The sequence below is a fragment of the Chiloscyllium plagiosum genome, unplaced genomic scaffold, assembly GCF_037043375.1.
Source record: "Chiloscyllium plagiosum isolate Xiang-an unplaced genomic scaffold, Cpla_swu_hap1 HiC_scaffold_18, whole genome shotgun sequence".
NCBI lineage: Eukaryota > Metazoa > Chordata > Chondrichthyes > Orectolobiformes > Hemiscylliidae > Chiloscyllium > Chiloscyllium plagiosum.
Window position 1 is genome coordinate 53,545,006 of NW_028270156.1, and position 17,065 is coordinate 53,562,070.

Below are 17,065 nucleotides of genomic sequence, written 5' to 3' on the forward strand. Positions count from 1 at the left end.
TGATAGTTAAGATCAGCCAAAGACCCTGCTCCCAATCATTAGCAATTGACTCCTGCTGAAAATAGGAAAAGCAAAGGATATCAGGGATTAGACACTACTGCAAGGCCTTCCCTGGTCCAATAGCTTGTCAATATGCACCATAGGACAAGAGTGAAGAAAGAATGCGTTCAAACATACCAACACAACAGCATCATGCTCAAAAAGGAGGCATTTACAGCAAGGGGCCTCATCATCCATAAGCATCAAATTGATAAAGAATGGGCAGTTCTGTCCAATTTATATTGGAATACATCTCTTTTATTGCAACAACAGCACCTTTAATCCCTAGTTTCCTTTGTATAAACTAGCAATAGAATTTGAACTGTGCTTGTGAGTGGGCACTCAACAGACGGCCAGATACAGTTTGACAAGATTTATTTTTAGGACAGATTTATGAAGAGAGTTTTGATCTTGTAACTTCTGCATTGGAAAGAACTTATTCTTTGAAAAGCAGGAGAGGAAAAGGAGTCAGGTGGTAATTTGATCTTTATTTACAGAAGAGAGATGGTGTCCATTTTAAGAACGATCGTTCATTCCAATTTATGAAAAGTCGACAATGTGACACTGGGGAAGGGATTTTCCTTAAGTTTCTGATCTTGCAGTGTTCTTCTGCTCCAGGATGCAGAAGTATATGTGAGAGTAATTACCAAATTTGTATTCACCTCCCTGTCTAAAATATACTATTTATGGAGACTGCAGGTATCATTACAATGTTCATGGTATATATCATCTCAACTGCTTCCAGACTGATATTGTGCACTCCTTCAGACTGGGAAGCAGAAGACACCAGTCACATCACCTATACATGTCCATAAAGACAACAAAACTGCTGGAGAAGAAGCCTTAGACAATCATTTGAAAATTTTAACAGAGCACAGCATTCTCCACAGAGTAAGGTACAACAACAACTCTCCCACTGTACTTTCAAAAATGTGTTGACTTCATGAGAAAATGTGATTGGCAACGCTTAAAGTTTTAAATTCAGGGAAGGATAGACAGGCAAGTTATATTCCGAACTGACATTGTAAACATGCAATGCAACAAAGTGCTTAAATGCTGTTTGTGCCAGTTGTTTACAGGCATAAATAAACAAAGGCTGGCCAAACGTTTCTCGTGAAACCATTAAATCGTTTGAAGCACTGGCTGAGTTCTTTACTGGTGAGTCAAAAGTTACCACAAAATATGGACAAGATCCCCAATATATCACAGATACAGGGCAGTAGCAACAACAATGCAAGGCTGGCTGATGTTCAAAGCTGCAGGATAACACCATTCTGAAGGCATTCTGTTGAACCTCTATATGTCTAAATTGGTTAGATAGAGAGATACACAAAAATAGCCAGGCACACACACAAACACACAAAAATGATGACAATGACAGATGCAAGATAAGAAGGGTCCAATAGATAGAAGTTGATGTTAAATGTAGCAATGCGATTATTTGTTATATGCAACTCCCTCTTGGCTTTTCTTTGCAACAAATGGAACCAGTAACTTGAAAGTTTACCATCGCTCTCAAACCCACCCATAGCGATTGACAATTAACTACTGCTATAAAACTCTATATCTGTGCTAAGAAACTCTCCAGACCCACAACTCAGGAAAAAGTCTATAAATCTGCATCTTTATGCAGCTCTCCAGAAGGATTTACGAGCATAAATGGATAGCACAGGCTAGCTATAATGATGTCACTCTTTCCAGCATTAACAGGGAAATAGAGGTTTAGGATGGTGCTATTGTGATTTTCTCATTTCATATGCAAAATGTGACTTCAAAATGCTTGGAGATCAGTTGATGAATAAACTATTAAAATGTACTTCTTAATAAAGAGTTTATGTTAGACCTCTGGCATGGCAGTGGATGCTTATCTACAGATCTGTCTACACATGGTTGAAGAATTATTACGTTCCCCAGCAAAGAATATTTCTTTGAATTTGTTTTACTATGAAAGTGGCAGCATTCTGAACAATGCAATGAATTCCCATACTGGTACATTAAAAAAAGTACAGATGAATATCCAATTAGAGTCAGGATTAAGTAGTAAGGATAAATAGAAAGAAGGATAGATTATATCACTGTGTAGAACATGTGTTTTCAGGGCTTTTGAATGGGAAAGTAAAGTCGGGAAAAGCAATGGGTCAAGGAGAAACCATTTAAACATTGGTTTCAAGCAGCTATTTAGATTCGGGACTTCTATCTGATGCATCATTTTGTAGTGGAATGGGTGCGGAAGGACGATAGGGAATGTTTGCGGACCAATTCTAAATATGTTTGCAGAGGGTTTGGTAAAGTTGATTGTAAAATCTGGATGCATGTGGAGTTGCTGGTGAAATGATGGGATTCACTGTTGAGCTTGACAAAGAATGACTGGAGACATTAAGTGTGGCATGGATTCCCCCATTCTAGACCTTAATTTAATTCTGGCACTAGCGAGAGGAGATAGCAGGCATTTAGCAACAGTGATATCACCAAGCAGCTAATCATATTGAAAAATACTAATGATAGAAAACCAGGAAGCAACAAGTAGGTTGTAGTATTAAACTTTTTATAATTTTATAGGAAGTGAAATAAAGATTAGGACATGCGTCTACAAACATAGTAAAATCTGAAATATCAAACAATTTTTTAAATGAAGCACTGCTGCCTCACAGCGCCAGAGACCTGGGTTTAATTCCCACCTCAGGCAACTGTCTGTGTGGAGTTTGCACATTCTCCCCGTGTCTGCATAGGTATCCTCTGGGTGCTCCGGTTTCCTCCCAAAATCCAAAAATGTGCAGGTTAGGTGAATTGGCCATGCTAAAATTGCCTGTAGTGTTAGGTAAAGGGGTAAAGGTAGGGGAATGGTCTGGGTGGGTTGCTCTTCGGAGGGTCGGTGTGGACTTGTTGTGCCGAAGGGCCTGTTTCCACACTGAAAGTAATCTAATCTAATCAAATCTAATCATAATCTGTGACCCTCTTCACGTGAAATAGAGAAATTTGACATTCTCCAAAACCAAACTCAAACTCAGTTTGCTTGCCCAAAGAGCTTTGTCAGGATAAATTATGACTCATTAAACCATTAGAACCACAGATGCATCTAATGCAATAAGGCAAAATTGTGTCAAGGGTTTTACAAGTCTAGAAGGCAAAAAAAGCAGAAACTCAGATTAAATCAGTGATTTCTAGCAATTTGCAGGTTCACTGACTGTCACCCTATGAAGGAGCAGGTGGCAGGGTTGAATTGCAGGATTTCCCAAACCACTACTTAGCAGCAAACAGATCCTGGGAGTTCCCAGATTCTAAGTCCTGAAGTCAAGATGGAGATTGTAATGCGGGAGTTTTGTGATGGATACTGAATGGGTGACAAAGGGTTTGGGGGGAGCTGGGAAAAGAGGGAGTGTAGATCTTAATGATAGATGGTAGTTGGGGTGAGATTTTGGAACATTATGCCCACTGTTGGAAAATGGGCCTTACTCCCCACATCGTCCCCATACCCCTCATGACCTGAGCAAGCTGATCTTGCAGGCCTCCATCACTTCCCACGCTTGCCCTCTTCCTGCTGACTGGGGAACAGCAAAACAAAGTTGGTCCTGATTTGGACAATGCTGGTTTGAAATGCAATGCATGTGTGAACTGAATCTTGGAAAATCGTTCAAGACCAATTCAAGCATCAATCATGCTGCCATTAGTGAACACAATATGCTAGCAACATATCGCTTCCTGCTAGGAGCAGCAGGTGATAAACATGGCTCTATCCATGCTGCTCTGTATTCTCACACTTACTCGTGATAGCCTTTAGTGAGCTGCATCTGCAGTTGTCAGGATGTATCCCTATATATAAGGGTGGCAAATAATACTCAGATGGTGGTAAACATTGGGGGCGGGACAGGGAGTTGACATGCTGATTTTCAGCTGTGGGGTGCAGTGGGCAGGCCACAGAGAGTTGGGAGAAAAGGCTGAGCTCCAGGAGCAGGTGTCTGAGAGTTGGGGACCATGACTGGTGGAATGCAGGGTCTTTTACCAGATTCAGGAGTTTCTCCCATTAGGTCAGGGGTGACTGTATGTGGAGGGCAGGGGATGGAGGGGAAGAGATTACTCCAGGAAGCTGCAAGCAGAGTGAGGGTGACATATGGCTGGAAGAGGGACGTGGAAGCTGAGGGAGATTACAAAAAGGATTTGGGAACAAGAGCTCTGCAAGAAAGCTGCAGTCAAAAAAGGTATTGCAAGAGGGATGTAGGGTAGAAGGATGCTGCAACAGGGCATGAGGTAAATGGAATATGCAAGAGGTTTTGGGAACAAGAATGGCCGTGGTTGAGGTAGAGTGAAGTGGAAAAAGGTGCTGCAATTTGTGCGTGTGGGTAGGAGACGGGGACAGGAATCTTCACAGGAAAGAGAACAGTTTTAAAACTGAGAACAAAGAAATAGCAAGCTAACTGGGACCCAAGAAATCTTTAAATCATGAAGATACTGAATTCCTTGCAAGTGAATGTGGAACCTCTCGTTTAAGGCTGTGTAACTTCAGGTGCTACGATAACTGTGAAAAAAAAAACTGTAGTGAATCCTTCTGTCATGAATACTGTCAATTATTAAATTTCAAGTTAAGATTACAATCAGAGATGCAATAAGAAGAGATGTAACTCCCTGGTTAAAATGTTCTAGTTTTGTGCTGATGAAATGGAGATGAATTAGCTGTGTCCTCACTAGATGCAGAAGTTGGGTTAGGGTGATAGCTTCCTGGGTGTAGAAGTGTTTGTCAGTTAATTTTGAAAAGGAACATTTTGTTAACTTACACCTGTTGTCTTGTGCCAATTTGTATACTGTGGTGTCTTAAAAATTAGTGCTTTCCTTGTGCATGGTGCTTTAATTTTATTAGTGAACTGACAATTGAAGAAACATTCTAATTTTGTTTCTGTGACAGCCCAAATACCACACGACAAATATAGAAGGCATTGTTACCATGTGATGACATTAACTGACAAATGAATTAATAAGAATGAAAAAGTCAACACCAAAAATCAAAAATCTCAAGGAGCCTGCAAAATGGAAAATAATATTTTGACCCCTGGTTGAAAACTAGGTTTCTACCTCCAACCAAGTCTGGTTTCTATCCAACGCAGTTGGTTAGACTGGAATGTTAGAAATGTTTTCCATTAAATTTAACGGGAAAGAAATTGGGCAAAGAATAAAATAGCACAGAATTAAAATGACCAGAAATGGTCAAACAGTGATTGAAATATTCAACATCCTATGCAGCTCTGATTTACTGGGCATAGAACATTACTATTCACCTGGTCATCCTTTAGAAACAACATCCTGGAAGTTGAGAGCTGGGGTGCAGATTGGCCCTACAACCAACTCATGTTTGAGATGACACTTTCTCAGCCACTTTCTCCACCCAAGAAAACAGCAGCTGATTTGGGCAGACTTTTAATTTACTGCTTTGAAAAGGGCTGCCAGCAGTGAAAGGTCTAGGTTTGACTTTCTTTTGCAGTGCATAGAGAATAGTTTTCCCATCAGGCACAATCCCCTTGGCCTGGAGGCAGAATGTGAAATATTTTCACCCATTATTGCTGACCCTGATGGGATTTCTAAGTCAACTGAGCTTTAGTATTTGAGGCAATGTCCATGCATCAGAGAGACCACAGGCTGGAAGCCCATATGTGGAGTGTGGAAAATCATCTGTAGCTACAAAATTGAAAGATTAAAAAAGGTCAGGCATAACTAGGACGTTAGTTAGATTTGGGAGACAGAGGTCTGGTTAGACAGAAGGCTGTGCGCTTTCACCTTCCTTGAGGGAGATCAGGGAGGCTATAGTCAATGCAAATATTAGATACATAAAGAACTGTCCAAGGGCACTGGGAAGAGATGAAAAGATAATGAGGCATAGATTTAACTTGACAGGGGAAAGATTTAAAAGGGACCTAAGGGGCAACTTTTCCACACAGAGGGTGGTACGTTTATGGAATGAGCTGCCAGAGGAAGTGGTTGAGGCCGGTACAATTACAACATTTAAAAGGCTGGTACAATTATAACATTTAAAAGGTATCTGTATGGAAATGTGAATAGGAAGGGTTTAGAGGGATATAGGCCAAATGCTGGCAAATAGGACTAGATTAGGTTAGAATACTTGGTTGGCATGGACAAGTTGGACTAATGGGGGTCAGTTTCCATGTTGTTTATCTCTATGACTGTATGGTGGAAAATCAACTACCACAAAAAGACTGGTGAGTGAAAAAAAAATGCAATGACCACACCAGTTTAGAGTTAACCTATTATCTAGAGTGGCTTTTATTCTTTAGACCGCTTGGTAAAACAATACAATGCTGTGTGTAGCTATCTTGGAAACCTTTGTACAACTTTACTCAAGGGTTATCCCAGATCAGTCTATGTATTTGACATGTTCAATTAGTGTTCCATGAATGAACGTCAACAGTTTCAGCTCCAAACCTGGAAAATGCTCAGGTATTATCACCTGCAAATAATAGCTCTTATGTCTCAAAAAACAATCCAAGGCTTCCCATTACAAATGAGAGAGTGCTGACAAAATGGTTGCTTTCAACACAAATGTACAAATGGCCACTCTCCTGGAAGCAAATATTAAGGGACAACGTTTTCACACAGAGAATGGTATGTTTATGGAATGAGCTGCCAAAGGAAGTGGTGGAGGCTAGTACAATTGCAACATTTAAAAGGCATCTGGAGGGGTATATGAATAGGAAGGGTTTGGAGGGATATGGGCCGGGTGTTGGCAAGTGGGACTAGATTGGGTTTGGATATCTGGTTGGCTTGGACGAGTTGGACCAAAGGGTCTGCTTCCATGCTGTACATCTCTATGACTCTATGACTCTACAACCAAGTGGCATATTAAGGAATTGGAACATTTTACAGTAATTCTAGATAGGGCATTAATCAATGGTAGTCAATGTAGTTGGCATGTCAATGTATGGCAAAAACATAACATGAAGTGAGAAGAACTGCATTAATGCCAACTGTGGGCTTTTTAAATTCTCCCTCTCATTATGTCAAGTGATTAACAAGCTTGAACATTTATTTGTTCTGTCCAGGCAAGAAGAGTGCAAATGAGGCAAAAGTAATGATAATCCAGGTCGGAATGCCTTCCATACTATGCAATTTTCTTAAATTATTGTTGAGAAAATCGGTTGAAAAAGCATAGCAAGAAGTTACCAGGTTTTCAAAGAGTAAAAGTAACGAGGAAAATTGGGATCAGAAGTGACAGAAGAATTGGATTTATTGGTCTGTAGACTGTAGGAGGAAGGGAAGAGGGACATGAGGAATGATATCATCTTAAGGTTCTGAAGGGTGCACTGGGATTGGTGACAATGTGATGAACCTTAATACCAAAACACTGTGAGAGAAAGAAAATATTTTATTTGAAGAAGAGCAGAAAGTCAGAGCGGCATTCATCATACAAACTGTAAGCAACAGTCAAAAATTATCAAAAAAGAAGATTGGGATTATAAAGATGAGAGAAGTAATGACATAAACTTTAAGTATATTGCTTAAGTGTATGATCTTTTGCCAAGGCTAAACTGGACCTGAACCTCTAAAGGTTTGAGTGATAGATCTAAACTACAGGAGGGAGAAAAGTTCTCCTGTGTTACAGAAAAGAGCCAAGTCCCATTGCGAGAATCAGACAGATCTGAATTGCAAGAGAAAGATCTTTTTTAGCAGGAGAGAGCCAAGTTCTACTGCTACTGTCTTGCGCTTTCCAAACATTTATATAAACTTCATTTCCTTTTCCAAACATGGGGGGGCCTGTTCAGGAAATGTAGATAGAGAGAGATTTCCTATGCAATTTTGAAAGTGTGGATAGGAAAGCTGCACAGTAGCTTTAGTCCAATTCTGTTGACAGGAGACCGACCTTGCTCTGTTTCAAGAGTGAAAGGGCTTTCCTCCCCCTCAGGCAGCTGGTAATTATTAACAGCTATAATTTGCCTGTGACTTAAAAAAAAGCCAAACCACATGAGTGTTTATATATTGTTTAGGGTTTTTTAAGGACTGACTTCTGGCTGTTACCATTCCATCAATCTATTTGCGCTGGATCTGATTCAAGAGACTCGGCTACTGTACAATCTGTCATTCCATTGGCAATGGTACAATGTAATCTTTTCCCACTTATGAAGCTCCTTACTTGAATTGTGTTTATGTCTCTAGAATTGAAGTCTCTTAGCTTCATCTTTCCGTTCTTTTCTCATTTCTGTTCCTGATGTCAATTGGGCAGATTTCCCTGTACTTGCACCAGAACACCTGGATACAACATAGGGAAGAAAGTCTGGTGGGAAGAAATACCTCACAGGTATTAGAGAACTCACCAAATTCTACATCTCTTAAAATCGCACAACAAGAAAATCAGGGAGGTCCCTGGCAAGAAACCCTTTGGACATGATCTTCCTCCCTCTACTGTGTCCATGCAACTGAATGTATCAACAGTGGAACCGGAAAACCTTGCTCAAAAACAATTGGCTAGATACAGTCCATGGATGTATTTGTTCTCTGGCATGTAACCCAAACATGGCTGCTTTTGTGGTTTGAGCTTAGGTCGTTAGAGTCAACAAAGTGATCAACTTTGACAGGCATCTCAGCTGAGCCAGTCCTGTTTCTGCTCCATTTCCCTCTGCACTTTCCACCCATACAGCTGCAAATCAGATAAGGCAACTAACCACAGTCAAAGAGCTCTGTGGTGTTTTGGGGTCACTGCACACTGCACAGTGCAATCAGCCACCTGAGAGGCTAATGGTGTACGGGAGCCCTACAAATTCCTTCAAATCCTTGGTTTCAAATCACATTCAATTAAAAAAAAAGGCATTGCTGTGTCTGTGACTACACACAGAGACATGAGACAGGTGGAAGAAGCCAAGTACAATAATACCAACAGCCAGTGTGCTAGACCATTTCAGACCTCAGGTATTTTAATTCTAGATCCCTCATAGTCTAATAACATTGTGCAGCCAAAGGAAATCAGACTAATTTAGATTAGATCAATTGATATGGCTTCTTCACAGCAATTTTGGGCAGGATAGGTAAGATATTGAAGGACTCATGCAATGCCATGGTGAAATGTTAGCAAAATCACTGGTCATACAGATTGAGAGCATAAAATACATTCTGTCACACCAATACACAGAAAAAGAAGTAATGAGGGGATGGACAGGGAGAGATAAAATCCAAGAAAGTAGAAAGAGTAAGACTGGAAGAGAGATGCAGAAATGGACAGATGGAGTCAGAAAGCCTTGAGAGTGAAAGTCACATGAAAAGAGAGGAAACTGGAGCAAAAGAGGGAGCAACATGGAAAACCATGTACAAAAAAAGTTGAGAAGGAGGGAGAAAGAGAGAGATATAGTGTGAAAGAGATGAGGGTCAAGAGATAGATGGAGAGGGAGATATAAGAAAAAATGAAAGGGAGAAAAACAGAATACAGTAAAATAAGAGAGCGTACAACATGAGATAGACAGATAAACACAAGAGGAAATAAAGATAGGGAAACCAAGAAGCAGACTAGAGAATAAGAGAGATCAAAGATAGAGGAAAGATTAGAAGTGATAATGACAAGAAACATTATGGTATAGAAGAGAGACAAAATAAGAAACAGAAGTCAGATAGAGTGAAAGCATGAGAAAGAGAGAGGGAAAGCAACAAAGATAAAAGAAAAGATAGGTAAAAGAAGAATAAAATGAGAGAGAGTGGAGAAAGAGAGACAGGACAGATGGAGAGGGGTGGGAAGGACTGTTAAAAAAGTGATGAGAGAGAGTGAAGTAAGAGATGAGAATGAAGAGAAAAAAAGTCAAAGTTTGTTGAGAGAGAGAGAGACACCAGAACTGGATAAGGAGTAGGCAATGAGGGTCAAGAGACACGATGAAAAGAAATGGAGATGGGGAATGACAGGAAGACATCAAAAAAGAATGTTTAGAGTCATAAAGCACGGAAACAGACCCTTTGGTCCAACTCCTCCATGCTGATCAAGATTCCCAAACTAAACTAGTCCTATTTACCTGTATTTGACCCATATCCCTCTGAACCTTTCCTATTCATATACCTGTCCAAATATCTTATAAAGGTTGTAACTGTACCTGCATCTACCACTTCCTCTGGCAGTTTATTTCATACATTATCTTCTCTCTGTGTGAAATATTGCCCCTCTGGTCCCTTCTAAATCTTTCTCCTCTCATCTTAAAAATGTGCACCCTAATTTTGAACTCCCCTACCCTAGGGAACAGGCCTTTGCTAGTAACCTTATCTCTGCCCTCATGATTTTATAAACTGCTGTAAGGTCAACCCCCAACTTCCTATGCTCCAGTAAAAGAAGTCCCAGCCTCTCCTTATAACTCAACCCCCCTAGTTCCAGCAACATCCTGGTGAATCCTCTCTTAAACCCTCTCCTATTTAATAATTTCCTTCTTATAGCAGGGCAACCAGAACTGTACACAGTACTCCAAACAAGGCATCACCAATATACTTTACAACCTCACCATGACATCCCAACTCCTGTACTCAATGGTCTGAGAAATGAAGGCAAGGGTACTAAATACCTTCTTAACCACCCTGTCTACCTGTGAGACAACTTTCAAAGAATGATGTACCTGAACCCCTAGGTCTCTCTGTTTGACAACATTACCCAGGGCCCTATCATTAACTGTATAAATCCTGCTCTTTTTTGTTTTACCAAAATGCAATACCTCGCATTTATTAAAATTAAATTCTATCTGCCACTCCTTGGCCCATTGGCCCAATTGATAAAGATCCTTTTGTAATCAGTACAGTTAAATTAATTAAAGCCCACTGAAGTTTTATACTACTGTCATTCTGTTACACAGAAAAGCCTCTGATTCGAAGATATACACTCCTTATATCAGACCAGTGAATATTGGTTTCATTACCAGTGCTATTTGTCCTGCTCTCTCAAGTTGTGATGCTTCTACTATGGTATGCATGTTGCCAGATTCACAACACAATATTAGGTGCCAGAAAGGGATCAGGTTTTATTGAATAAATAATGTTAAGGTGATGCATCAAAAGAATACACAGGATATGTTACCAGAAAGGAGTGCATTGTCAGCCTATCATAGGGGCTATATAGTAAGTTTGAACAAAATGCCTTCAGTGCAATGTTAACCGATACAGTGGAGCCTGTTTATTATCATACATCTATATTCCATCATATATAAATTGTTCCAGAACACGAAACCATCACTGCCGTATTATGACAGGTTTATTGAACCAGACATTTTTGCTTTCAGCCACTCTGTTAGTCATGTTGCTGTAATGCCCTCTACGTTCTGATCTTTTCACCCAGTCTCTCACAGGCACAGAAACCTGCCTGTTTTTCTCACCTGTTAAGCAATAATTTTGTCCCCTTCAGTTCTGAAACTTACCTCCTCTGTACAGTTCTCTTTAGTTACTGATAATAAAGGGCTCCACTGTACCTACGCTCTGAAATAGTCTCCTGTGTGAGTGTTTTAGCATTAAAATGTCTCACCTGTGCCGTGTTCTGTGAATGAAGAACAGAGGAATCAGAGACAGCTGGAGATGTTATGCTATACATAGTCAATAAGAATCCAGGACTAGGAACTATCCCTTACTATCAACCCATTATCTGCAACCCCAACCATTGCTGGTCATAGTTGCACATATCATTAATTATACTGCATTACCTGATGATCCCATTGTTCATTATAATTGTTAGTAAAAGTACCTGTTGTTAATAACCACCAATTTCTGGGGATAAATTGTTTGTAACTCTTCCACGTTACCCAATCTTACTAACATTTTAAAACAGCTCTACTTAATAACAATTTGTTGGTATTAATTGTCCATTATCAGTAACTATTCAATGCTGGTAATTATCCAGTAACTTAATAATGACCAATTGTTATCAGTTATAATCCATTCTTCGTGATAAAGAACACTTGTAAGAATCTTTTATATAACAAACCCTTTTTTCTTTGATTTTCAGTTATTTTTCCACATTTATTTTATCTTTCAGCTGATCTTTTTCAATGATTGAACAATTGAATAGTAATGATATCTCACTCTGTTTTTAGGTAATATGTTTTGCATACGTGAATGTATTATTTTCACCCCATTCACAGCCACTTTGTAAATTCCAACTGCCTTCAACATACAGTATTAAAAGATGGGGGGAAAATGTGCGCCAATTATATAAACTTCACTGGTAGCATTTGATTCCATTCTAGGTAATTCCATGACCCCACTACTGTCCTCCATTCCCACCACCTCTACACCCATTGGACTATAGTGGTCTCCAAAGAAATCATTTTGGTGAGCCATCAACATCAAACTCCATAACCTCGGAGATGAAGAGCGCTAAAAACTCCATAAACACTGCAAGGCTAAGTGTCTTCTACTTTGTGTTGGAGTTACCCATTAGGCCTTTATGAAAACTGTACACAATCAAGTGACTACATCTTATGCATCATCTAAATATTCCTGGGTTACTGACAGCATAATGGCTAGAATGGCAAGATCTGTAAAAATTGATCGTTCATTCCTGAGTCATAATGCATAATTTGTGGGTGACTCACTGTTGCATCCCTGAATGGATTAAATACTGGGCAAAAAGCAACAAATTAATTCACTCCCATCTTTTAGAGAGGGTTTATGTGTACCTTGGTATCAGAGTCTACATATTTGATCAAAAGAAACTATCCACTCCTGTGTGATGCTGCTTGACGTTTCAATACTAGCTGCGCACTATCCTCAGTAGTTGGATAGGTGTATACATGTTTAAGTAGTTATATTGGGAGCAGTACCACTTTGCGTTATTAATGGAGAAAGCAATAGTGATTTAAATAGGTCTCAGATAAACACAGATATTAAACAAGAGAAACTGCACAGCAGGCACCAAGAGTGTATTTGTTATAAAAGGGATTTATTGCTCCTTTCACGGTCAGGTTCTACATATAGAAACAAAGGCTGAAATTGTATGTGTGATCTTCACTGGTTGACCCAGTGTATTAAACACCCCTTGCTGTAGCACTGAGTAGGGCAGACTTGCAAGATCACAGATTCCAACCACATTGTGCTGACATAACTGAGCCCAGACATGGCAACAGTAACAGTGGTTGTCCTCAATCTGCGCATTTATTTTAGATTAGATTCCCTACAGCGTGGAAACAGGCCCTTCAGCCCAACCAGTCCACACCGATCCTCCGAAGAGTAACCCACCCAGACCCATTTCCCCCTGACTAATGTACCTAACGCAATGGGCAATTTAGCATGGCCAATTCACCTAATCTGCACATCTTTGGACTGTGGGAGGAAACCGGAGCACCCGGAGGAAACCCACGAAGAGACAAGGAAAATGTGCAAACTCCACACAGACAGCCACCCGAGGCTGGAATCGAACCTGGGACCCTGGCACTGTGAGGCAGCAGTGCTAACCATTGTGCCATCGTGCCACCCAGTGGAGTGGGGAAAGTCTGCCCTGGTCCATTTTGAATGGATATCTGAAGACTCCTTTTGTGAAATACCTCCAAGTGGAAATCAGATGTGAACAGAATAGCTGGAGTTGAGATATCTTGTGCAATAAAATAGTCTGCAAATAACCTCTCTCCACAATCTTGACACTCAGATACAAAATTGACATTCAGATGAAGTATTGAACTAGTAATGCTGTAGTAATCGGATCAGTAGAAAACCAAATGGTTACAGGATGTCAAATCCTGTTAATGATATCCCAATCACCTACAGTGTAGCAACCTATTGTTGATATCCCTGTCATCCCATAATTTCTCGTAGATATCAGTAGGTATTTGTATTCTACTGGACATATCCTCGAGTTCCATATATATGCTGACATGATATACAAATATAATCACCATTTACCAAGCAACAATCACAGACTAATAGCAAAATACTGCATTAGCTGCACAAACAACACATTCACAGGTATAATGACAACTGTGGCCCCAAGTCATGTGGTATTCCAAAAATAGCTAAAGATGATAACTTGGCACAAAGTACTATCAGATCACATACACAGTACATGTGTAAATAAGAAATAGCCTTACCCGCACAATGATTCTTTCAGAAATCTGAGCTGCCACAAGATGATTCTGATTCTGAGCCTGGACCTGAAGGGCTACTACCAGCATGAAGTACCTGCGATAGACGAAGGGATCAAGAGGAGGACAAGATGGATGAGAAAAAGAATGGGAGGGGGGAATAAGAGATAGGTGTGGTCAGAAAAGGACAGCAAGATAAGATAAAGAAGGTGGAGAATGAAGAGAGAAAAATGGGAATACAGCAGGGAGAGAAATGAGGGTTAGAGATGAATGGATTGAGGTAAAAAGAAGAGAGAGAAAGTGATAGAAAAAGAGTGATATGGAAGGTGGAAGAGTGAAAAAAGGGTGAGGTAGAGTGAGAGCATAAGAAAACACTCTTAACTAATATCTGTATGAATATCTTTAAATATGACAGTATATTTAGAATAGTACTTTATTTAATTTCATGGCACTATTTCTCAGTTAAACAACCCACAGCTAGCTAATACCTTTCATTGTAATTCTATTATAAGAATTAGTTCCTTTTTATTAGTCAACATGAGACTCCCAGAAAAGAGGTTTATCCTATTTTTTGGTATGTTTATCTACAAACATATTAAAACAACAATGGCTGCAGTCAAACATGTGATGGATGCCAATCTTCATTCCCAGCAGATGTTGAGTCATTGGTGAATGGAGTGATTAGGTCAACTATCCAAGAAGCCTGAATTTGTATGATTCTGGATTAGTGGTGCTGGAAGAGCACAGCATTTCAGGCAGCTTCCGAGGAGCAGTAAAATCAAGGTTTCGGGCAAAAGCCCTTCATCAGGAATAAAGTCAGAGAGCCTGAAGGGTGGAGAGATAAGTGAGAGGAGGGTGGGGGTGGGGAGAAAGTAGCATAGAGTACAATAGGTGAGTGGGGGAGGGGATGAAAGTGATAGGTCAGGGAAGGAGGGTGGAGTGGATAGGTGGAAAAGAAGATAGGCAGGTAGGACAAGTCATGGGGACAGTGCTGAGCTGGAAGTTTGGAACTGGGGTGAGGTGGGGAAAGGGGAAATGAGGAAACTGTTGAAGTCCACATTGATGCCCTGGGGTTGAAGTGTTCCGAGGCGGAAGATGAGGCGTTCTTCCTCCAGGCATCTGGTGGTGAGGGAGCGGCGGTGGAGGCGGCCAAGGACCTCCATGTACTCGGCAGAGTGGGAGGGGGAGTTGAAATGTTGGGCCACGGGGCGGTGTGGTTGATTGATGCGGGTGTCCCGGAGATGTTCCCTAAAGCGCTCTGCTAGGAGGCGTCCGTCTCCCCAATGTAGAGGAGACCGCATCGGGAGCAACGGATACAATAAATGATATTGGTGAATGTGCAGGTAAAACTTTGATGGATGTGGAAGGCTCCTTTAGGGCCTTGGATGGAGGTGAGGGAGGAGGTGTGGGCGCAGGTGAGGGAGGAGGTGCGGTGGCAGGGGAAGGTACCAGGATGGGAGGGTGGGTTGTAGGGGGGCGTGGACCTGGGCGCTTTCCTTGCTTTGGACTGTTGTGCTGTAAGCATTGGTCCAGGGATCACAGATTGGAATGGGGCAGCAGACCCAAGCTGAAAAATGCAAAGAACAAGGAAGGACCCATGAGGGAACTAGGTATGGGTTAGAATTTGTTTATTTTATCCTCATAAAGGTTACATTGAAAATGTAACATTGTGGTTTCAGCCTTAGATTCAGTAGCAAAGGAAGGAGTGGAGGAAATGGAGTGTACATTCTGCCAGTTGGCATATGAAATTCTAATAATGCTTTCACATCCTTTCTAGGTTCCAAAGCACTTAATGAAAGTATTGCCCAGAGGCAAAGACTAATGAAAATCAGTGATACTTTGAAATTAATGTACTGACCTTTCATTTTGAAGAACATAAGACAAGTTGACCTATTATGTGTCATTCACATGTTTTACAGTTTCTTTTCTGGGTGAAGATACAGCTGTACTCAGGAAGCCTAAAGCCCAGAATGAGTTATCACCTTCAGTTTGCCTATTAAACCATGAAAATTACACCAGCATCCAATCAATTTGTCACAGGATCCCAATCTGCTTGGCAATGTGCCAATTTCCTCTGATCCACATCAGGTTGGCGCTGGGAGCGGGTCTCCAACATCAGCAGCATAAGTTTCAAAGTGATTTGAATCCAATTTCCATACAGCAGAGACATTGAAAATTGACCACACGGACTTTGACAAAGATGTCTGCCATTTAAACTTTAATTTTCATGAAACATAGAACACAAATCCTGAGGAAATGCTGCCAATTTAGTCAAATTTACTGAACTTTCATCTTTTACTGAGCTTGAACTTCACTCAAGAGGAATGTTTGACTCATTTCTTCTATACTTGATTTTAGCTTGATCTTTCTGTTACATTTCCCTCTTTTGATGCTTCATGAGCATCTTCCTAGCCTACAGTAATTTAAGCCAGGCCACATCAGTAGAAATGGGAATCTTAGCTGTCTTGCAAGACACAATGACACTCGTAATGGTACTCACCTCTGGTCTGGATTGGGTTTGCCTTTTTTCCTCATGTTGTTCGCTGTTGTTTCACTGAAGTGTAACCTTCCAACTGTCACCTTTGTGACCTGATCAGAGGGGATGTTAATCCTATAGAACGAAAAAAATCCATCAGTATGCTATATCGCTCAATGTCCCTTGTACGTATTAATACCGTCATCATGTTTCCATAACTCTTAGAATCTCTCAAAATCCACCATCTCTTGTTATCCTACAACATCCCAAATTATTACAAACTGTCAATATTTCCCAAAATCCATAAACATCTATTAGCATCCCTAAGTGTCTCCCAAATTCACACACAGCTCTCACTCCTATCTAGTTTCACTGACAACTAGAACATTTTTCAATAATCATTAAAATTTAATGTTCACTTTTGGTCTGTACCTTTCTGTACAATTTTTCAACTGAAAGCAAGAAAACATTTCACAATATACAATATACAAGGAGAAACTCAGTGCTGAATAAACTAAATAACTTTCCA

General features: G+C 40.4%; 1 protein-coding gene across 10 annotated transcripts in view; it reads right to left on the reverse strand.

Moving 5' to 3' along the window:
• myrf (myelin regulatory factor) overlaps nt 1–17,065 on the reverse strand; it is a 233,421-nt gene that overhangs the window by 48,280 nt on the left and 168,076 nt on the right. For all 10 annotated transcript variants that reach the window (XM_087996624.1, XM_087996625.1, XM_043706035.2 and 7 more), the window contains 2 exons: nt 16,561–16,671; nt 14,067–14,157 (listed from right to left, as the gene is read on the reverse strand). In XM_087996624.1, the coding sequence (XP_087852750.1) occupies nt 14,067–14,157; nt 16,561–16,671 (202 nt within the window). The remainder of the gene's footprint in view (nt 1–14,066; nt 14,158–16,560; nt 16,672–17,065) is intronic.